The sequence below is a fragment of the Papaver somniferum genome, chromosome 5, assembly GCF_003573695.1.
Source record: "Papaver somniferum cultivar HN1 chromosome 5, ASM357369v1, whole genome shotgun sequence".
NCBI classification, from domain to species: domain Eukaryota; kingdom Viridiplantae; phylum Streptophyta; class Magnoliopsida; order Ranunculales; family Papaveraceae; genus Papaver; species Papaver somniferum.
Genome location: NC_039362.1, coordinates 147953499 through 147976205, shown reverse-complemented (window position 1 = coordinate 147976205; position 22707 = coordinate 147953499). Strand labels below are relative to the sequence as shown.

The 22707-nt window shown below is 37.9% G+C and overlaps 3 protein-coding genes across 3 annotated transcripts; 1 reads left to right on the top strand and 2 right to left on the bottom strand.

Moving 5' to 3' along the window:
* Positions 1 to 25: 25 nt before the first annotated feature.
* LOC113283139 (golgin subfamily B member 1-like) lies at positions 26 to 5964 on the bottom strand. Its single transcript, XM_026532300.1, has 5 exons — positions 5537 to 5964; positions 3356 to 3690; positions 1056 to 3042; positions 680 to 886; positions 26 to 587 (listed from the first exon to the last, which is right to left on the bottom strand). Exons 2-5 carry the CDS (start codon positions 3628 to 3630, stop codon positions 267 to 269), a joined length of 2790 nt encoding a protein of 929 aa, XP_026388085.1. The 5' UTR covers positions 3631 to 3690; positions 5537 to 5964; the 3' UTR covers positions 26 to 266.
* Positions 5965 to 12572: 6608 nt separating this feature from the next.
* LOC113283138 (protein unc-13 homolog) lies at positions 12573 to 16608 on the top strand. The gene is made up of 5 exons (XM_026532299.1): positions 12573 to 13339; positions 13433 to 14296; positions 14481 to 14936; positions 15215 to 15401; positions 15490 to 16608. Exons 1-5 carry the CDS (start codon positions 12761 to 12763, stop codon positions 16467 to 16469), a joined length of 3066 nt encoding a protein of 1021 aa, XP_026388084.1. The 5' UTR covers positions 12573 to 12760; the 3' UTR covers positions 16470 to 16608.
* Positions 16609 to 16648: 40 nt separating this feature from the next.
* Positions 16649 to 21947, bottom strand: LOC113279833 (methyltransferase-like protein 6). Its single transcript, XM_026528484.1, has 8 exons — positions 21944 to 21947; positions 21624 to 21868; positions 21406 to 21515; positions 19633 to 19844; positions 19399 to 19490; positions 17872 to 17974; positions 17574 to 17716; positions 16649 to 17099 (listed from the first exon to the last, which is right to left on the bottom strand). The coding sequence occupies exons 1-8, from the start codon at positions 21945 to 21947 to the stop codon at positions 17001 to 17003; spliced, it is 1008 nt and encodes a 335-aa protein (XP_026384269.1). The 3' UTR covers positions 16649 to 17000.
* Positions 21948 to 22707: the final 760 nt, after the last annotated feature.

Genomic DNA, 22707 nt, shown 5'->3' with positions numbered 1-22707 from the left:
ACATAACAAAGAAAGAAGCTTAACTGACATAAATGAAAACTCACGCACGTCACTGGATAACGGAGTGCACTCTTATTAAGCCGTAAAATATGACAAAAAACTGTACAACAAGAGGATGGTTGGATGCAACTCAATAAGCAAAGGTGGTAGTCTTGGTCTTACCCACCAAAAGCTTATTAAAGAAAATCACAAAGTTTGTGAACAAAAATGAAACATGAAAACTTACTCAAGGCATAAGAAGAAGAAATATGGGATAGAGATCATCCTCAAAAATGCACATTCTCTTGCATGGAATTAGGACTATATAGAATGTCAAAGGGCTTTCTATTTCCAAGACTGTCTCTTAGAATTGTGATCTGGCCTTCTTTAATATGTAGATCTGCGTCCAAGGTTTCAACCTTCTTCCTTAACATGTTCACTTCACTATTCAGCAACATGTTCTTCTCACTGTAATTCTTCACTTCCTCCCAACACAAATCTCTCTCTTCAGTCATCTTTGAGAGCACTCCCTTTGTCGACGCCAACTCTTTTCCACATTGTTGGAGTTCACTTGTGAGTTGATGAAGACTATCCTCTTTCTTCATCATCTGTCATTAGTAAATATTAGTATAATTTATGAAGATTACAGGTGTCTTGAAAACAGATATACGTTAAGATATGATCTAAAATGTACACTCACCTTAAGTTCTAGATCCTTCATCTTGTGAGATGCTCTGGAAAGATAATCTAGTGCACCCTGGACCTCAGATCTAAGAATATCATGACCTCTTGCTGCTGTTGCTATCTCAGATTGCAATTGCTCGATTTCCTGTTGTTTGGATAACAACTTTTCTCGCAATAGGGTTGTCAACAGAGTTTCTGCCTTGAGTTTGAACCCAATATCATCCTATGTAAGCAAAGTAATACATCAAATGAAGAGGTCAGTGTGAGAGTCGAAAATAAAACAGCTAACTACATCAATATGCGTACTGAAAAGTGCAGGCAAGTGAATCAGATATTCAGAAACGTAGTGAAGTTTCAAGTGCACGGTAAAGGAGTTTTAAATCCCAATTTACCTCAGAAGCCTGATCCTTCAGTTTCCCTGATCTGCCATTCTCAGTGTGCGCTAAATGAGTATTTAATGGATCTCGTTTCGACTTTTCTTCCAATACCAGTGATATTGACTGTAAACTTCGTGTCAGATTCTCATTTCCCCTTTTGATATTTTGGACTTTCATATTGGCTTCCAGTATAAAGTACCCATCGAATTCATCCTTTCCAGATTCTTGAATGTGTCCAGCACTCTGATCTGCCTTACCGTTAAAGAGTCCTAGCAACTTTTCACACAACTGACAACTTTCACCTAACAAGGACAACCCTTGTTTCTGTAAGCAGAAGATTATATCCTTCAGCTCCTGCTCAAGCCTGAAGCCTGATGATCCGCCCTCAATACCACTGTTGTTTAGGCAATCCAACAGATTCATGTTCTCTCGCCGTTTGGATTCAACTTCAAGCCTATTTGACTCAACCTCCCTTCTCAAAACTTGTTCAACCCCTGTCAATCTCACTTGCTCCATTTTCCATCTATTAGCATCGTAATCAAAGGGTTCCTTTCTTTCAACATCCACAGCAAGTCCTTGCCGCAGACCCTTAATCGTCCTTTCTTGCTCATTGCAAGTCCTTTGCAGCCTTGCTACAGTTTTCTGTAACTCTTTGCTTTCCTTCTCTTTCTCTTTGTAGCTTTTTCTGATACAATCTCTATCATTTTCAGCCCCTTTACACTGGGCATGAAATTTTGACAGGTTTTGCTGAAGAGCACAGTTCTCCTCTGTTGCGTCTTCCAATTTTGCAGTTAGATCCTTCAGCTGGACCTCTGAATTAGTCATTTGGTTTCTATTCTCGGCCTCCCTGACATTAAAGGAAGAGACTTCCCTCTGGAGCGAAACATTCTGCTCTGCCAACTCCCTTACCCTCTCCCGTAACCTCTGCTCTTCCAACTGGTACTTCTCAAGCTTATATGACCAGTCGCTGGACCTTCTATCCAATTCCTTCTCCAATGCTGTCTGCAGCTCATTTTTCTCTCTCTCCAATCTTCTTGTCCGCGAATCAATTTCCATCATTGCCCCTCTGCGTGAACCTTCTCTCTCAGAAATTCGACACTGTATTTGGGTTAAGACCTCCACTGCCAAGCTTCTCTTCTCTTCACTGAGACTTCTAATTGTCTGAAATAATTCAGATACACTGAAATCTCGACTCCTAAGAAGATTATCCTGCTCAATCTCTTCAGAGATTAACATGACCCTCTCCTGGGCTTCATCTGCGTACTTGCGTAACTCCACGTCCTCTTTGGCCTTATACATGGAAACTGGAGCATCTGCCACAGAAAATCTTTCATCTGGGAAGTCCTTGCCTCCCTCCCCAACATAACCAGTCATGGCACCATAAGGTATATCAGATACACAATTTTTTTGGGTGATAACATCAGAATATGAACTGCGATTTGGGTCCACGAAGCTCTCAAAGATGTCTTCAACTGTGGTTGGGGTGTCAGGATCTAAATCTCGGGATCTGGTCTTTGGCTTATGAGGGAACACCTGAGATAGTCTCTCAACAACATTTCTTGCAAGTTTTTGTGGCGATTCAGACCGAAATTCTGTTCTTTTCCACTCTCTAGTTGAAAGCATAAGATGATCATCTCTGAAGGACTGAGACCTCCCTTCGTCTTTACTCATATCTGTGGGGGAAACTGGTGAAGTAGTTTGAATTCGCGGAGGTCGCCTACTACTAACTCTGCTATTAGATTGGCATCTAAAAGAACTGCTTCTTGTTGTCAAATTCATATCTTGATTCTGTTCCCCGTCTATGTAAAGGTCCAAAACATTATTTGAGACATGAACCAAACGCGCAGAATTGGCTTGAGGAGATCCATGAGTAGCATCACATGTCGAGTCAACGGAATTTGATGAACAAGGAAATTCAACCTTCTCTGTACCATATCTCTTCCTAGCAGCAAGACCATCTCTTTTCGCCTTGGACTGCCTATCCGGGGTAAGGGAACGACAACTGATACAAATAGAACCATAGAGACATAAGCGAAGCTAAGGGGTAAAAAATTTCTTCAATTGTGATTTAAGAAAGAAAATCCTCCAGTATAGCTCAGATCATTCAAGGGCAAACATCCCCTAGCAAAGGAATTGAACCACCCATCTTAAGAACCATCTTTCAGTGGAATTCAAAGTGTTAGAATGGTGTGACTTTATGTGAGAATGAAAAAGTTAGCCCTTACATATCTTTCTCGGTATTAAAGCTCACAAACAAAATTGCATCATGCCATAATTAAAAACAACCAAATAAAAAGAAGTTAAAAAATAATTACCCAACCAAAATATCATCAGATTGAGCAGGAATATTCCTATTATTTCCAGGAGATCCAATAGACGATGCTGATGAAAATGAGAGGCTCCTTCTAGGGCCTGCACATGGGGCCAAAATCTGTCTTTCTGGGATTTGTTTTAGAGTTTTGTTTTTGTCTTCACATGTAAAAGGTGCTTCCCAGTAGACCTCCTCATTGTCAAGTGGTGCAGGGGGAGGAGCTCGGTCGTTGATCAAGTTGCTAGAAGCTGAAGATCGAAAGGAGAAGAACTTCCTCATTAAAAATGAATCATGCAAATGAAGTGATCCACGCTACCACTGTGTTTAGTTCTGATTTCCCTGCATGAAAGAAAATACATATCATTAAACTACATATACTTCGCAAAAGAAAAACATTATCAGTTCTTCCTTGACCAAAGATAAAAGGGACCATGGTGAGGCTGTGCATTTGGTAGGTGATAGTCTGATAGAAGTATAGAACTGATGAACCATTGGCCCATTGCATTAGAAGAGAAGCTCGTGTAAGTAAACATTTAAATCAGAACACATCAATGAGTACAAAAAAAAGAAGACTATAGCCCTCACAAGAAAGAGCATGCTAATTCATACGAAAATTGAAATTTCCGAAGCTTACAGTAACAGAATGTATGCCATATTCCCTAAACCTTACTATCATAAACAGGTAACAAGGAAAACCCTAACCGAAAAAGAACTTAACTTAAGAAACCTGAATGATGAAATATAGATAAAGGTAACAAAGTAGAACTACAAAGCGGCATGACAACCTAAAGATAAGGAGAGTAGCTAGAACCTAAGAACGGCAAACATATACAATCTTATCTGGGCACTCTTGATAATGTAATCGGAGATACTGATGTCAAAAAGGTTATTCAGAAGCCTTGACTCGGACAGATAAAACAGAAGTACATGTACAATATAGTTTTCAGCAAAGATAATCAAGAAGGGTATACCAGTGAATTAAAATCAAGTGCCACACCATTTACCCAATTCAGGAAACTACACGAAAAAATTCTACAATCTTCGAAAGACAACATATATCAAAAACCCACTTCCAAAGTTACGCCCTATTATGTTTGACATCTAATGAACTTTTCTTCAAAAAATCGGACCAACAAAGAGTTAGCAGCACCCATTTTTAGGAAGCCAAAAGAGAAGAAAATAGGATTAGAACTAGATGTAGATGCTTCTTTTATCCAGTTTTACGGAGTTCAAATCCATTCCTTGCTTTCCAAAGCATACTGAAGAGAAACCAATTACTGAATCAAATTCTGCCAAAAATGCATAAATTCTTCAAAAATTCTAAATCAAATACTAGTTAGGGAGCACCCATTTTAAAATAAAAGATTCAACCAAGTTCTCAGTGGGTAAGGTAACTCCCCTCTGAAACCAATTCTCATAATTCTCAAATTTCATTCATATTATAGAAGCAATGTACAAAAACATTTTCAACAAAAAATAAGTTAAAAGATGATGATTTAATGTGATGACGGAGCTTTGCTTAACTGGCTTAATCAAAAGCAACAACAATGCTAGTTCATCCTTCACTTTACTAACAAAATTATTGTCAGGTTACGCGTATCGAGTACATACTGCTATACTAGAACTAATGGACCACTGCAGTACTGCAGTTGAATGAAGAAGAAGCAGATAAACCCAGAGCCGCATAATTAGTACCGCTCAGATTGTCATACATCAGTCGGTAGATAAGACTTAAGACTCTTCAACAGACATCATGGATCAAAACTGTAAACAAGTGATAATCATTGCCATCCACAACCATGACAAGCAAAAATCCATAAACTATGACAACCAGAGCCCATTAGCAGTAGTGCCATGATTAATTACTGTATCATTAGCATACATTAGCTTGCCAGATCACCTTATACAAATGAATTGAAAATGATTTACAGTAAGGTAATGTGTTCACCATGAAAAATCAATCACCTCTACATGGATAAAAAAAGATGTAGAAAAAGAAAATTTACATAGTGATATTAGCCAAAAGATTCAGAAGAGTGAGTTGACTCAGTCAACTCGATCAAGATTTGTTTCAATGATCCAGAATTAAGGATTGAAAGTAGATATATGATATGAAAACCTACAAAGCAAATTCCTTAAAATAAATCGAAGAACAGCTTAAAAGAAACAAGAAAAGAGTACTCACAATTGTCAGCCGATTCACGTTACTGTAGTTCCCTCTCTCTTTCTTCAAGAATGTACTATCAGCGCTATTCAAGTTAGACAGATATTCTTTATCATCCTTCTTTACTTAATTCTCTAGCTAAAACCACTGAACCAAAACCCTAAAACAAATTTTCAATCAATGAATCTAAAAACCCAAATCTTCTCCAAAGTTCTCCTCCAATTTAGTTCAGAAAGAAAGTTCTTGCCGTTTTCCGAGTAAACGAGGGAGATGATGATGATTTACAGTAGAGAATTTGAAACTCGTGTTGGAATTCTCAAAACAAAAAAAAATACCTACAAAATAAGATTTTCTGTAAACTTGGAAACTTCTTTATTAGTTAGTTTCTATATATCTCTTTGGAGATTTGAGGAGGAAGGGGAATATAGAAATACAGTAGAAGAAGAGGAGCGTTACGAAAAATAAAAAAACAATGAAAGAAAAAAGGGGGGAAGGCAGGAAGGGCTCAAGTTGTTCAAAAGGTTCCAATTAGCTAGTAGGGTCTTGATTACATCGTAGCTAGAAGGGTCCATGGTTGAATATTATTTCTAATAATTTTTTTTTTTTTTTTTTTGTGTATGGTAGTCTATTTTTTTAGAAACTGACGTAATATTATCTATGCACACGAAGGGGCGACCACGACGAACACTTTTGGTTTTTTCTATAGAAATCCAGAGAAATTTTCATGTTTTATCCATTTTCACACACTGCAAATAGGTAACGGACATCATCAATAGTAGGACTCTAATAGCTCCCAAATACAAGTTACTACTAGACATGTTAGAACTCCTATGTGCTGGCAATTTATATGCTTTCCATTTTGGCCAATAGTCGTGTCTTAATGTCAGCGGATGACAGGTGTTACAGATGTATAACAGAAACAGTTTTATGTTATAGTCGGTTCTTATTATCTTACTTCCTTTAATTCTTTACAATTCCGTTATGGTATTGTTCTTCTCTTGAAAAGTCATTGTCTATATAAAGACAAGTCCTGTAACAGTTGTAGGTTACCTTTTAACAATTAATACAAACCATTTCTTACATGGTATCAGATACCAAAGGGGAATCTTGACTTCCTCCAGTCCTTTCCTGAAAACTTCATATCACCATTAAACCTGCAACTATCATCTGACAATTGTTAAAACTACTCAAATTCAAGTTGCTTCTTCTTCTTCTTTTGCACAACGAAAACAACAACCTTCGTCATCTTTTTCTCAACCACCACCATTATTAACTCAACAATCACCACCACAACAACCATATTCTTCTTCCCCACAACTTCATCTACAACACACACCTATACTGTATCCACATCATACATCAGCACCACGGTTACAATTTCGACAACAACAACAACAAAAACACGAACAACATCCACATTTTATTTTTCCATCTCCATCACGACATCCACAACAATTTTACAATCCTTTTGGTTTTCAAAGTCGATTTAATATTCTTTTTCAGAATATCGCAAATTTTGTTTATGCAAAATTAGATGCTTGAAATCTTCTTGTATGGAAAGATCAAATGTACTCAATCTTGATATATACCAAAAAAAAGTTGTATATTTTGCTCTCATTCCTTTCCATATATGAAACAAACTTGGTCATTTTGCTAACATGTGTAGATTTCGATATACAGCTTCAAAGAATAGTGGACCTCCTTTGCAGAAATATTTTATGGGTCTTGATCTTAGTGTAGGAAATAGTAGTGAGTATAATTCTTGGTTTTCCAATGAATTTGATTATAATTTTTAACTTCCTCTTAGTGCTTTTTGAGTCTGGTGTCTATTGGGAACATAGTTCTTATAGCCCTGTGTAGATACCTGACTCTAGTATATCTAGTCATATGACAAATGATTCAACATTATTAAATACTTCTACTTCCTACAATGGTCCAGAAAAAAGTAATGTAGGGGATGGCAAGATTCTCGCAATCTCTCCCACAATTTCCTCTATTTTATATACTTCTACTAATAACTTTGATTTGCATAAAGTTCTATATGTTCCTCATCTTCAACATAATTTACTATATGTTGCTCAATTTACTTTGGATAACCATTGTGCCTTCATTTTTTTATCCATAGGGATATGAAATAAAAGTCTTTGAAGAACAACCTTATACTGGCTAGAGGAAAGGTACAAAATGGAGTCTATCGAATAATGCCCTGCTCTACCCCTAAGCATGTCGCATTTACTGTTGTTATAGCATCACTAACTATTTGACATTCAAGGTTAGGCCATCATGCTCAGAAGATAGTCTAGAAGCTTGCTGATGCTTCTAAGATATCGTGTAAAGTTGTTTATTTAAGTTTGTGGTTCATGTTAGTTAGCCAAAAATAAATATTTACCTTTTAAGTCCACTGATTCTGTTTTTAGTTCTCCTTTTTTGTTGGTTCATTGTGATATACGGGGTCCTGCTCTTGTGCCTCTCATATGGGTTTCATATATTATATCTTGTCTGTAGATGATTGTACCAAGTTCAGTTGGATGTATCATATGAAGAGCAAAACAGGTAGTCTCATTTGTTTTCAATCGTTTAATTCTCTTGTTGAGAATCTGTTTGATGTAAAGATAAAGTACCTTCAATGTAATGGAGCTTTAGAATTGGCAAAAGGTCCTTTAGAGAATTCAAATCATGTGGTATTGAATTAAAAATTTCTTGTCCTTACTTACATCAGCAAAATGGGTTTCTAGAAAGAAAACATAGACATATTACTAAAGTTGGAAATACATTGACTTTTAATTCTATGTCCAAGAAATGTTGGTTTGATTCTTTCTTAGCAGCTGTCTTTACCATCAATAGACTTTCCAGTAAAGTTTGGATTATAAATCACATTATGAAGTCTTGTATAATTCAAAACCGGATTATTCTATTTTGAGAGTCTATGGGTGTTTATGCTATCCTAATCTAGTTCCTTGCAGGAAAGATAAGCTTAATCCAAAATCTACAACATGTGTGTTTCTGGGTTATAGTATTCATCACAAAGTTACAGATGCTTGGATTAAAAATATCTAGCATATATGTCACTACTAATGTGGTCTTTGATGAGACAAAGTTTTCATTTGATGGTCAAGTTTCTTCTACTGTTGTGTCAGATGCTTCTTTTTCTGACATAATTTCTTCGTCACCTACTTCTACTGTTGTACCAGATGTTTTTTTCACAATATTTATGTCTGCTGAACCTACTTCTTCTACTTCAGCACCCATGTCTACTTATGCGGTTTCTCAATCAGCTGACCATTCTACCCTCATTACTGTTACAACTGCTTCTTCTTCACCAATTGTGTTACCTGCGTCTTTTGGTATTCATATAAGATATAAATCAAGTATTTGTGTTCCTAAACCTCTTTTTAAAGATTTTTTTAGAAAATATTATTCTCAAATATCCAGTTCCAACTGCTTTTATAAGTACCACTGAACCAATTTTTGAACCAAAAACTTTTTAAATAAAGAAAAGCATAATGAATACGGAGCCTTACATGAAAATGATACCCAGAGACATGTACCTTATGATCCTTCTATGAATGTTCTTGAGTGTAAATGGGTGTTTAAAACCAAACTTAATGCAGATGGTATTGTTGAGAGACATAAAGCAAGACTAGTTGCTAAAGGCTATCATCATATAGATGGTATTGATTTTGAGGAAACTTTTAAAGCCACCACAGTTAGATGTGTTCTTAGTCTTGCTCTTTCCAACAATTGGAGCATCAGACAACTAAATGTCAATAATGCATTTATTCATGGAAATATGACTAAGAAAGTGTATATGGAACAACCACCTGGATTTGTTGATCCTCAACATCCTAATCATGTTTGTATTCTACATAAATTTCTTTATGGTTTCAAACAGACACCAATGACCTGGTTTGAGAGGTTTAGTGGTTATCTCTCCACCTATGGGTTCTCTAACTCTGTCTATGATACTTCCATGTTCATCTATCATATTCATGGTGAGAGAATGATTCTATTAGTATATGTTGATGACATTTTTATAGTTGACTCCTCTGATGCCTTACTTACTTCACTCAAGACTGAATTTTCTTTGAAGGATTTGGTCATTCTATATTATTTACTGGGAATTAAAACATCTATTGATACTGCTTCAAAGAAGTTACTTCTGACACAGAATAAATATTCTCTGGAACTCTTGAAGAAACATGACATGCTGCGTTGTAAACCTTGTAAAACTCCAGTTTCCCAGGGACAAAGAGCTTCTATATCTGATGGTGTAATCCTTTCTGATGTTACAACTTATAGAAGTCTAGTAGGAGGACTTCAATATTTGACTCTCACCAGACCTGATATTAGTTATGCAGTTAACTATGTCAGTCAATTCATGTGTTGTCCCATTGATGTTCATATGCAATTGGCAAAAATAATATTAAGGTACTTGAAGGGTTTTCTAGGCCAATGTAATATCCAGATTTCGCAGTAGTTCGCCGATGGAATGGAATATAGTTAATGGTTTGTCCTTCCCTAACATCGAGACTTGATAAGTTCACTTGACTGAGTTGTGGGAAAAACTTCCCAGTTAAGCGTGCTTGGCCAGGAGTAGTCACAGGATGGGCGACCTCTCGGAAAGCTGTTGTTAGATGAACATTAGTTCCCTTAAAAATCCTACACTGCTGGACAACCGCAGTGGGTAAGTGGGAACAATATCGTTGTTAGTTGGGACACAATTAGGGACCGTTCGCTTTTGCTAGGTTGGGAGAGTATGCTGAGCGGTTACTACAGATACTGGTCTCATATGAGGCAAGGAACCTCTACATTACACCGAGGCCTTTTCAGCACAATTGGCTCCAGAGTCGGCAGGAAACTCTGCAGTTAAGCGTGCTCGGGAAAGAACAATCCAGGGATGGGTGACCTCCCGGGAAGTTGTTTCCGGATGATCGCAGCGGCGCCTATTGAAAACCCCACAGTGGGGACATTATCGGTGGAGGGATGAGTCATTACAACCAAGGTATTACACTTGGTGCTGATAATTGTAGTAAACTTATTGCTTACTGTGACAGACTGACAGTGATTGGGCTGGTAGTCCTGATACTCGCAAACCCACCTGTGGTTATTGTGTTTTCGCTGGTAGTAATTTAGTTTCTTGTCCTCTAAGAAGCAGCAAACTATCTCTCAAATTCTCCACTGAAGCTGAGTATAGGGGTCATGCAAATGTTGAAATTTTATATATAGTTTTCGTATCCGTTTGAGGAGTTATCTGTGCAGTTATCTCTTCCCTCCAAGTTATTTTGTGATAATATGGGTGCTAGCTGTCTTACCGCAAATTCAATATTTCATGCTCGCACCAAAGATATAGAGGTGAACTACCATATGATTCGATATTTGGTTAAGTTTGGCTTTCTGAAAGTGTCTTATGCGCATACCTTGAGTCAGATAGTTGACTTATTTACTAAGGGTCTCTCTAATATGCAGTTAATATTCTCAAAACCAAACTGATGCCTCCTGTGAAGCTATAGTTTGGGGGTGTGGGGGGGGGGGGGGGGGGGGGGGGATTGTTAGAACTCCTGTGTGCTGACGATCTGTATGCTCTCCTTCTCAGCCAATAACCATGTCTTAAATGACAGATGTTACAGCTGTATAACAGAAACAGTTTTCTGTTACAGTCGGTTCTTTTTATTTTACCTCCTGTAATCTTTACAGTTCCATTCTGTTATTTTTCTTCTCTTGAAAAGTCATTGTCTAATTATATATATATATATATATATATATACAAGACTGTAACAATTTTAGGTTAACCTTTAACAATCAATACGAGCCATTTCTTATAGGACAATCTTTCATATGCTGAACCCTGAAACAATCTTTCATATGCTCGCGCTCGATGCAGTAACAATAAATGTACCACAACGACAGATTTTGCGGCAAATATGTCTGGGATACGCTTCCAAAAGCCATTTTTATTTTATAACGAAAATGATAAATTTAGAAATCCAAAAGTCTATCCCGATATAAACAAGACTCTAGTTTAACCGCACCAATTCCAATGCAAAATCCACTGTGTAAAGATCATTGGATTTTTCTTTGTAAGATACTTCGGTGTGTCTAGCATATGTAATTTTATAACGGGAATTGTTGGTAATTTTACTTTTATAATTTTTTATTTTTTGAGTGAAAATTGCCAATCTCATAAGAAATAAATGCAATTTTTTGGTGGGACCGACTAGTGAACCTTTAACTCCCTATTCTTGTAGGATTACAGAGATTTTGAAATTCGTTCTTTACTTTTTTTTTGAAATTCGTGTTGAATTTCTCTAAGCAACCAAGGAAAAACTTCTACTAATACTTCTATTACTCTTTACATTCATACACAAGATTACTCCATTTTGTTATGATGTATATAGATTGATCGGCTGTGATAGACACACCGTGATTGTGCACCGAAAGGGGATCAAACAGTCCAGGATCTTCTCTCAACATCGGGATAGGGAGTGGGGCAGGAGTGGGCCCACTCTCCTCGCACACGGTACACACCGCACGGTGCACCAAGCTCAACCATTTTGGTAGATTGATGGAGTTTATGGAAAAAATTCTATTGAAAAGTTGACTCGTTGACTTTACTGTGAGTGAAAGCACCTCAGAGAGAATTCATCTATGTAGCCTGTGTGCATGTCTGTGCAACTTGACTACAGATTTCCTTTTTTCTCTTTTTGAGAAACATTTTGCACAAAGTCAAACTTGCGAGAGTTCTTAATTTTTGCACAAAAACGCTCATGAACTCCAAACTGCTGACAGAGAAAGAGAGAAGAAACTAATCTTGCAGTCCTGCTGCATGAAACTGCCCGGACGAATTCCAAAACCGCTCAGGTCTGGTGTTATTCTTGATTGACAGCATGTAATTGTGCGCTTGAGATAAAAAGTAGGAGCAAACGATATTTAGAAATAAAGAACGAGAGGATTAAGGGAAAACGGTTTGAAATCATTTTTACCATGTAAGACTGTTTAAATATAGCATTTTTTCCCACTCTGAAGTTCCAAATTTTTCTGACAATTCCTTCCATACAATATTGGCAGCTACTTAATTAGCTGTCAGATCCGCACCCATGGATGTTCGCACTAAAAAAAGCTGGCAAAACCAACTGAGACCCATTTGCTTCTGGTCTCTCCTTCTCTCTCTTTCTGCACACCAGCAAATGCAAACATTCTCTCCCGCATGATACATGGTGAAGATTTACAGCCACCCCATACGCCAATATGGGATATCATTCTCGTCGAGAATCCTACGCAGGAACTTCATCATTCTGCTCAACCCGATCAGACTTTGATCAATTGCTTGAAACTGTCGACCTTGATTGGCCATTCGGTAAAGTAGACGGTGTCGATAAAGATGATCTTCGAGAAACAGCATACGAGGTGTTCTTCACGTCATGTCGTTCTTCGCCAGGGTTCGGTGGGAGGAATGCATTATCGTATTACCCCTCTGGGCATGACAACAGCAACGGGGATGGTGGTAGTTTTGGCGGAGGAGGAAATGGGAGGAATAATAATGGGTCTGGTTTGGTGGCTACCAGTAGATTAAAACGAACTCTTGGATTGAAGTCGGTGAAACGAATGTCACCAAGGAGAACAAATTCAAATCCGTCATCGCCAAGATCACCGAGGTCGCCGAATAATGGTAATAATAATAATAATAATCATCCTACTTTCACCACTTTGCCGGTCAGATTTAAACGGCCAATGACATCCGCTGAGATTATGAGGCAGCAAATGCGAGTTTCAGAACAAAGCGATAACCGGCTCAGGAAAACCTTAATGAGAACACTTGTTGGTCAGGTGTGTTTTCATGCATGCGGATTTAATTAACTGCACAAATATATGATGAACTAAACTAATAAATTTATCAGTTCTTTGTTGCGATCTTAACAGATGGGCAGGAGAGCAGAGACCATTATTCTCCCTCTGGAGCTTCTCCGCCACCTAAAAGCCTCGGAATTCAACAATGCGCATGAATATCATCTCTGGCAGAAACGGCAACTAAAAATCCTTGAAGCAGGTCTGCTCCATTACCCGTCAATCCCGTTAGACCGATCAAACACCACAGCGATGAAGCTCCGTGAAATCATTGACGGCTGTGAAATGAAGCCTATTGATATTGGAAAGAATTCTGAGGCAATGCCAATATTATGCAATTGCGTCGTTTCGTTAGCATGGCGAAGCAATAATGGATCCTCTTCAGATGTATGTCACTGGGCAGATGGATCACCATTCAACATTCACCTATACTTATATCTACTATATGCAATTTTTGATATTAAAGATGAAACGTTGGTTCTGGATGAGGTTGACGAGTTACTAGAACTTATGAAAAAGACATGGTCTACTCTAGGAATCAGCAAAATCATGCATAATATTTGTTTCACATGGGTGCTTTTTCAACAATACGTAGCGACTTCGCAAACGGAGCAAGACCTTTTAGGCGCTTCTATTGCAATGTTGGCCGAAGTAGAGAACGATGTAAAGAGAGCTAATCGAGACGCTATGTACATTAAGACGCTATCGTCCGTCTTGGGATCAATTTATGCATGGGCAGAAAAGAGACTTGTTGATTATCATGGGAGCTTTCAAAAAGGTATCTCTGGAATGATGGAAAACCTTCTGTCACTTGCCTTAACTGCTTCAAAAATCTTGGATGATCTTAATGTGGTGCAAGAGAGGGGGGATGCCATAGACGAATCAGACGGCAAAGTGGATTTTTTTATAAGGTCTTCCTTGAGAAATGCTTTCTCAAAGGTAGGTGTTTATTTTTGCATTAATATTTAGCGACAGGCGAGTTAGGCGCTCGCCTAGCTAATAAAACGCCCAGGGCGCCAAAATGTTTTTTTATCTGGGCGCCTAGGCGCTAGGCGAGGCGAGCAATATCTTTGCAAAATCATACTTGAATCATTATTTTGACATCTCTTATTTTTTTAAGCAGATGTTGGAAACTGGGGCAAATAGTCTGACTAACGAGGAACAAGAAGATGATGCGAGTGAAGCACTCCTCCAATTAGCTAAAGAAACAGAAGAACTGGCCGCGAAAGAAAAGATAACGTTTAGTCCAACATTGAAGAGATGGCACCCAATTCCGACGGGTGTTGCTTCTGTGACTCTCCATAGTTGTTATGGAGCTGTCTTGAGACAATACTTAAGCGGGGTATCCACATTGGCAAATGAGGTAATAAGGGTTCTTGAAAGAGCGGGAAAACTAGAGAAGATTTTGGTTCAAATGGTGGTTGAAGACTCTGTTGATTGTGAAGATGGAGGAAAGGCAGTTGTCAGGGAAATGGTCCCGTACGAAGTCGACTCTATCATTTTAAACCTCTTGAAAACTTGGATCGGCGAAAGATTGGAAAAGTTGCATGAATATCTTGAAAGAGCCAAGGAAACTGAGGTAACTTTTGGTGTTTTTTGTGTGCAAGTAATGTAACTTTTGGTGTTTCTTGTGTGCAAGTAATGTAACTTTTGGCGCCTATGTTGTGTTAGGCGCCCTTCGCCTCGTCTGGCGCCTAGGCTCCCCTAAGGCGCCCAGAAAAAAAAAATACTGCTCACATATTTTTGCCTTGGGGCGTTTTAATAGCTAGGCGCCCCTTGGACGACTCGTGCGCCTAGCTTGCCTTTGACAACATTTGCCGCTTCTCTTAAGCATGGTTATGAATTTGTGTTTGACAGACATGGAACCCAAAATCTAAAACGGAACCATATACTCAATCTGCTGTCGACATAATGAGATTGGCCAAGGAGATTGCAAATGATTTCTTTGAAATCCCAATTGGTATTTCTGAGGATATAATTCAAGATCTTGCAGATGGCTTAGAACATCACTTTCAAGATTACATCAACTTTGTTGCATCTTGTGGTAAGATCTTGCATCTCAAGTTTCTCGAACATTGTTGGTATTAAGTAACATTGCAACATGTAACCCATATGTGTTGATTATATTGCAGGCTCAAAACAAAGCTACATTCCGTCTCTTCCCCCTTTGACAAGATGCAACAGAGACTCGAGATTCTTGAAGCTGTGGAGGAAAGCAAGTCCATGTAAGATGGTCCCTGAGGATTTGCATCGGGGTGGGATAACAGACGGTCACCATCCGCGTCCGTCTACAAGCCGTGGCACGCAACGACTTTACATTCGCCTTAACACTCTCCATTACCTTCTTTCTGAACTGCATTCCTTGGATAAAATACTATCTCTGTCTCCTAGGCATCAAGTTCCCTCCCACCGATCTCGAGCTCCTAATTGCCGCCGCAACCTTTCGTTTTCCCCTTCATACTTTGACCATGCTCGCTCCACCATTCAAACCGCCACTCAGAACGTCTCTGAAGTTGCCGCTTACAGGCTTATCTTTCTTGACTCAAACTCAGTTTTCTACGACAGCCTTTACGTAGGCGACGTAGTGAATGCTAGAGTACGCCCTGCAGTGCGCATTCTAAAGCAAAATCTTGTCCTTTTATCCGCAATGGTGACAGACAAAGCTCAACCTCTTGCTATAAAAGAAGTAATGAAAGCTACTTTTGAAGCTCATCTCATGGTTTTACTTGCTGGAGGAAGTAGTAGGATATTCACGAGGTCGGATCATGAAATGCTTGAAGAGGATTTTGAGAGTCTGAAACGTGTATTTTGTACTTGTGGAGAGGGTGTGGTTGCAGAAGATGTTGTGGAGAGGGAAGCTGAAACAGTTGAAGGGGTTGTAGGATTAATGGGTCAATCTACAGAACAGCTGGTTGAAGACTTTTCAATTGTTGCGTGTGAAACGAGTGGCATGGGTGTGGTGGGTGCAGGGCAAAAACTGCCAATGCCGCCTACATCAGGAAGGTGGAATAGAGCTGATCCAAACACTATCTTGAGGGTTTTGTGCCATAGAAATGATGGCATTGCAAATAGATTTTTGAAAACTACTTTTCAGTTAGCAAAGAGGTGCTAAGGAAAAATATTATTATTGTTTCATCTCTATAACCATTGTGATGCCATTAGCAATGCAAATAAACAAGTTATAATTGTCGTTGTCAACTGCCTATATTCATGGTATTCTTAACAGCTAAATTACTTATTTTGGTTCATTATGCAGAAAAGACTTTTCAATGTAAAGAACAGAAAGAAACGTAAAAGAAAAACTTTATGTTACTAACCTGAATACTTTAGTGTACATTTCGTATATCAAGATACAATTTTGTTATGGTTGAGACTGCTTGACTTCTGGTTTTCAAACGTCCCAGAAGATCTGACTCCCAAGGTGGAACATTATAGAATTTTGGTGTCGTACTCATAATTTTCTACTTCAAGATCATAACTTCTAACTAGAACATCTCAGTTGCACTTCATCTTTACACGAGTAATGCTAAAAAAAAAAAACTACAACGAAAATCTAAGTACAGCGCGCAACAGAAAACCGAAAAGAGGTGTAGGACGGAAGGAAACTCGTTTTCTCTGTAGATGCACCTCAATGCCTCGCTTATCAAATGGGTTTCTGAAACTTTCCATGAACCCAAACTCTCCGCATGCTCTTCCCATGTCGACGGTTCGCTGAATTGATGCAACAGTAATCAAGCTCAAGCTGCACCCAAGAAAAGAAAATTATCATCACATGCAATAAGGATTCCACTTTTCATTAAGAAAAGTACTTAAGAAGCCTCAACACCAAAGAAATTGATAAACCTCCGGTAAAGGTAAAAGTAATCGGTATATGGTTGGCTTCTATGCGACTAAACATGTTTACCTCACAAAACAGAACTACATATAGAAGCGTCTGGTACAGATACTACATGGGATACTAGTATAAAAACAAAATCTTAATCTGGGCGCTCCAAAATCATCCGAAATTCAAAGATGCCTAAATATTAAATTTTTCGTACTACGTTGTTACATTTTTATCTTAAATTCAAAAAGGCCAAGATGAAGAAAAGCGAGGTGGAATTGAGGTATATGATAGGTGTTAGCGGCAGTTCACCACAAAACTAAAAGAGGTGAGGTGATTCCACAATGTATTATAATCAGATTATCTGCTTTGTATTTCAGTTTTAACAAATACCTCAATAAAACCAGCAGCAACAAAAAGCTCCCTCACTGTTTCAAGGCAGAAGAAGTAAGAACGTGTTCCGTCAGATCGCACGTACTCCCTTAATCCTATTCTTTGGTTTGCTGGAAATCGAAGCATTGTCATGTCATAAAGACCTGAGGTTCAACAGAAAAGAGTTTCCAGCAAGGACCAGAAACCTGTGTCACACGAAGAAAAGTAGTGGAAAACGAACTATATAGAACTTGAAAAAAGAAATTTTCGAGACTAACAAACTCTAGTTTAAATTTCCATAATAGTTGAGAATATTTACCATAATCTCTGAATAGGAGCACCCCACCAGGCCTTAGAACAGCAAGGCATTCTGCAATTGCTGGTGGCATCTTTTCGGATGGTACAGCTGATAATGTGAATATCTAGAAAATAGCATGAAGGGAGCTCATTACATAGACATGAATTAACACATGTAATGTTAGAAAAATAATATAACATACAAGAAGATAACATAGTGTCTTTGATCCTTACTCTAGCAGAACATATTAAAAAGTCATCTCTTCAGAATATCTAGAGTATCAGACCATATGGACATGTGAAATTTAAACTACTTTTAGGATTTGTAAGATGAGACTGTATTTTTCCCTTTATTGTGTAACTTTTTACTAAAATTATATCTCATGGATACAAATTCATCATTAATAAAAATACATATATACTAATTTAAACATCAGACCACGCCTATTTGTCAAAGACACTACACTTTTGGCTGTATCTACAAAGAGACAGTAGTGTACAACACATGTGAACAGATCAGTGGGTACTTGCAGACAAACACATGAGCTGTTGTTTACATTTTGGCCTTCGCATGTGTAGCTGTTTTAGATATTACGTACAAAGTCAAATGAAAATAAAGCACAGAGACAAGCATGTATTTATTTATATGTACACCACTCTCACGCGGTACCTTTTCCCAAAATCTTGTGTTAGACACCTTGCATCAGTGTCGGAAACCACCACCTCACACTAGTTAAGGACAACGAAATACAATGCATGTTCTGGTTATTAACAACACATTGATATCCCGCCTACTAGTCAACACCAGTATCCCATTAAACAACCCCCGTCGACATTCTCGAGTCTCAAATATCGCAAGAGAAAGAAGAGTTTTATTTCGTGGAAGGTGTACTGACACTTGGTTCTTTATGGCGGGTTCTGCAGTAGGTTATTTTCCAGAGGACCGCTAGCCCTAGTACCCATGTGCTTACAAACTCATCCCTGGGATTGAAAACCAAAACTATACATACCTAAGTTAAAACGACCATTAAGAATCAAGTGTTATGTCGACACACTTGAAGGTGTGCCCACAGTAAAATACTCAGAAAAAAGTAGTATAGAGATGCCTAAGCACTTCCAAGCGAGTTCTAAGGAGCAAAAAATGCGAAAATTGGTTTTAGTTTTCTACTTCAAACTCAATTTGCTGGTATAGTGAATTATGAGTATATCACATACCAATAAATCAGTTAAGAGAATGAGATGTTTATCATTACCTAATACCCATACAGGTCATGAAACTATGAGTCGACATTTTTTTTAAAGTAAGGACATTGCCCTAAGAATCTAGAATAAACAGCTGCTTAAGAGGCCCTTGCCAATAAGGTACTTTTTCTTCAAATGCTTACTATATAACAAATAAAGAAATATATAAGAAAAGAAAAGGTAAACATGTAAATGCAGACAACCTTCAAGAACTAAGATTGGTAGAATGTCATCTGAACTAGATTAGCAAAGATAAAAGAAGTGTATAATAGTAATTAACAACAGTTGCCGAAAGAAGTATACTAACCAAGGTAACAAAATGAACCCCGCCTACACAACATTGGGCTTCCTTCAAGGCGGTTGACGCACCTAAATCTGTATCTTTGTCATCTTTAACATCTGACAAAACCATTTGAAGCAGCATAGAACTTTCCATGAAACACATATGGATAAAAACAAAAATATAAATAAATGTAAATGATTGATGATTGATGATTAGCCTTTGAATCTAAAGATAACTGACATATGATGAGTGAGCTACCTGTTTCACAATCCACTAGCTGTTTCAGAGATGTTCTACGACAGGTATTGCAAATCAACCAATTTGGAAATTTATTCGCAGAAAAGTCACAGACAAATGGACAAAACCGATGCTTAGCTGAGACCCCATCAGCTGTTTCTATTATTTCCTTCGCTCTATCAAGAGCCTCCGTGCTACAATCACAAGCATATACAATGGTGCTGTGTTTGCCACTGCGGAAGAAAAAGACATTTCGTTAGGCATATAAGACTCTGATGGATGAAACTATCCAAACAGCTCACGATCCTAAGAAAACTGATACATATATATAAAAAAAATATCCATTCAAGAAAAAGAGCAGAAAAGACGAGTATATATGATTCAAAGAATATGAATGAACCAAGTGAAAAGGCAAAGAAGAGTATAAATTATACAGTACTATTTAGAGGCAACGAATTCTATATACATTCCAACCTCCTCTCCTACAGTAATGTTAGTAAACTACAGACCTTATATAGACCTTATAGAGATACAAAAATTCATGACTGACTTTAGTGGACTATTTAGAGGATGAGTTTAAAACCATCCATGGTGGCAGATAAAATTATATAAGTTCCTACCTCAATCCGCTACGCACACCTTATGCTCTTTGAACTACTAAATGACCCGATGTCGTCAAAATCATGTAGAAGCTAAACTAGAGAGGAAACAGTACTTGAGTCATTTTTCAAGACTATCTCAAAATTGCCTATATTAACTAATTCGAGTATAATTTTTCGGTCGCAACACCGTGTTGGAATCGTTGTTTCGAGTACTACCACTTCACAGAATTAATCTAAGCTAATTCAAAACGCAAGAGTGTCGGAATTGCTGACAAACGAATTTGGCAGTACAAAATTACCCTAAATCACTAAGTCCCGTACACATATTTTGTCTTAAGTAGTGATACCCAGTTTCATAGTTTCATCAAGAAAGATCAACTCACCTACCCAATGAACTCTACTCTTATCGATTTTACCCAAAATCTTATCAAACCTGAATCTGAACATTCGGACAAATATGTGTAGTTTCAGCAATGCAAAGTAGTACATGCAGTCATTAGTGCATTAACCAGAAAAATAGGATTTCGATGTCCATGTTTGAGCTTGTCTCATAGATTGACCCAACACAAAAGAGCTTTCCAAATGTATAAAAACTTCATATAAATTTTGTATATTAAATCATACGTTTTATTTTGTTTTTTCTTTTCATCCTTTATGGATGAGGGGGTAAAAATTAATGAGAAAAGCTTAAAATGTACGGCGAAAAGGTTGACATGAATCGCTAATCGCTCGTTATTAGTTTCAGTTGCACCTCCCAACGGCATTCCCAACTACATGCAAGAAGTTATTCTTAAGTTGAAATCCCACATTTTTCTTTTGAACAAAAGGAAAACAAATAAAATGAAATCTGGACAGACGCTTACAAAATGTGAGTGGTTTCACAGCTTACACCTCCACCAAATTACTGCTATGCAACCCTCTTTCAGGAACTACTACATTACATCTAAAAACACATATCTTTGAATCATTCTATGTTCAACCCTTCCATCAATGATACCGCATTTATAATCCTAAAAATAATCAAGAACAGACAGAGACACTACTCACAACAAATACAAGTACGACAAGCAATTAACACGAAATTTCAAAATCAGGCGACTGTGGGTAATTTATCTAATTAGGTCAAAATGAATGGGGAATTCACTTATACACAAAACTTAAAAGGGGAACAAGAAGGATAAACGAGTAGTACCGTAAAATGGGCAGAACAGTGCTACCATTCCCACATCCAATCTCCAAAACCTTAGAATTTTCATCACAGTCAAGTAATTCTGGAAATTCTTTCAATAAATACCTCCTTTCCTGCCCATCAAGAAATTATTCAGCTGAGGCTTCAAAAGAACACCAGAAAAACTAACTAAGCAAATAAAAATGAAAAGGGGTAAAGAAAAAGGATCGACAGTTTGATACCTTGAAGAACCTTCCAGAGTAGTGACGACTGTGGAAGTTTTGCCATGCCTCAGAATCTTTTGAAAGAGAAAAAGATGATGATGGAGGGGATTCTAGATGGTAATGAAGAGAAATGTCATTTTCGATTTCTTCTCTGAGTTTTTCCCACTCGAAATCTTTCGAAAAATACTGCGCCTCCTTGAGTTCCATCCTCTTTTTCGAACTCTGCAGCGTGCAAACCAGGAGGAGTGATGATGGAGATGCTACTGGGGTGCACGTACCCTATCCATACCAGCCAATCCTATCCTACCCGCCAGTGTTGTAACCATATCCTATCATACCCATTATTTGGCGGGTAGGGTGACGGTTAGAGATTTTTTTACCCGCAGTTAAATGGGTAGGATGACGGGTAAAGCACGAAATTACCCTACCCTACCCGCCTACCCGTCTAATACTGAAAAGACAAAGTAACCCTTGTATTGTTTTCTCCTCCTGCCTATTTTTTGTTATTTTAAAACATATTAGGGGTAAAAGACAAAGTAACCCTTGAATGGATTTTACTTTCTATCGAACCATTTCATCTCTTTTCATTCGAACCATTTCTCTCTTTTCATTTGAACCATTTCATCTCCTCGTCTCTGCAGTAGCGAAGTGAAGTCTGGGTTTCGATCTGAAGCTGAAGATGTAAGTGATTTGTGTGTTCGATTTGTGTATCGTTATGTGTTTGAATTTATTTTTTGCTCAGTGTCAAGAATCAGGTCAGTGGTTAAATACGTCACAGCCTCTCCTGCTAGGATGAAGAAGTTCTTAGAAGCTGTATTTGACGAAAGAATTGAGTATAAAAAGGGATTAATATTAGATGTAAAAACAAGATGGAACTCCATTTTTTTGATGTTGGATTCCGCGGAAAAATATGAAAAATCCTTTATAAGGCTAGCACGGTCAGATAAATCATTTCGTGAGAGGTTTATCTTCGATATTCCCGATGAACCAGAAATGGGTGTTAATATTGATGCTATTGACAGTACAGATGTTCCCGATAAATATGAATCTACTTCATCTGATTCTGATGCTCCTGAAGAACCCGTAGCTGGTCGGAGAAAAG

Bases quoted from the DNA above. Each gene is read 5' to 3' on its own strand.
- LOC113283138 (XM_026532299.1), top strand. From the start codon at position 12,761: ATGGGATATCATTCTCGTCGAGAATCCTACGCAGGAACTTCATCATTC. The intron at 13,340-13,432 runs GTGTGTTTTCAT...CGATCTTAACAG, and splicing joins TGAGAACACTTGTTGGTCAG to ATGGGCAGGAGAGCAGAGAC. The intron at 14,297-14,480 runs GTAGGTGTTTAT...TTTTTTAAGCAG, and splicing joins TGAGAAATGCTTTCTCAAAG to ATGTTGGAAACTGGGGCAAA.
- LOC113279833 (XM_026528484.1), bottom strand. The intron at 21,516-21,623 runs GTATCAAACTGT...CTTGATGGGCAG, and splicing joins ACTCTGGAAGGTTCTTCAAG to GAAAGGAGGTATTTATTGAA. The intron at 19,845-21,405 runs GTACTACTCGTT...TTTCTTCCGCAG, and splicing joins ACTGTTCTGCCCATTTTACG to TGGCAAACACAGCACCATTG.
- LOC113283139 (XM_026532300.1), bottom strand. From the start codon at position 3,630: ATGAGGAAGTTCTTCTCCTTTCGATCTTCAGCTTCTAGCAACTTGATC. The intron at 3,043-3,355 runs GTAATTATTTTT...TATTTGTATCAG, and splicing joins TCTGATGATATTTTGGTTGG to TTGTCGTTCCCTTACCCCGG. The intron at 588-679 runs GTGAGTGTACAT...TACTAATGACAG, and splicing joins TGAAGGATCTAGAACTTAAG to ATGATGAAGAAAGAGGATAG.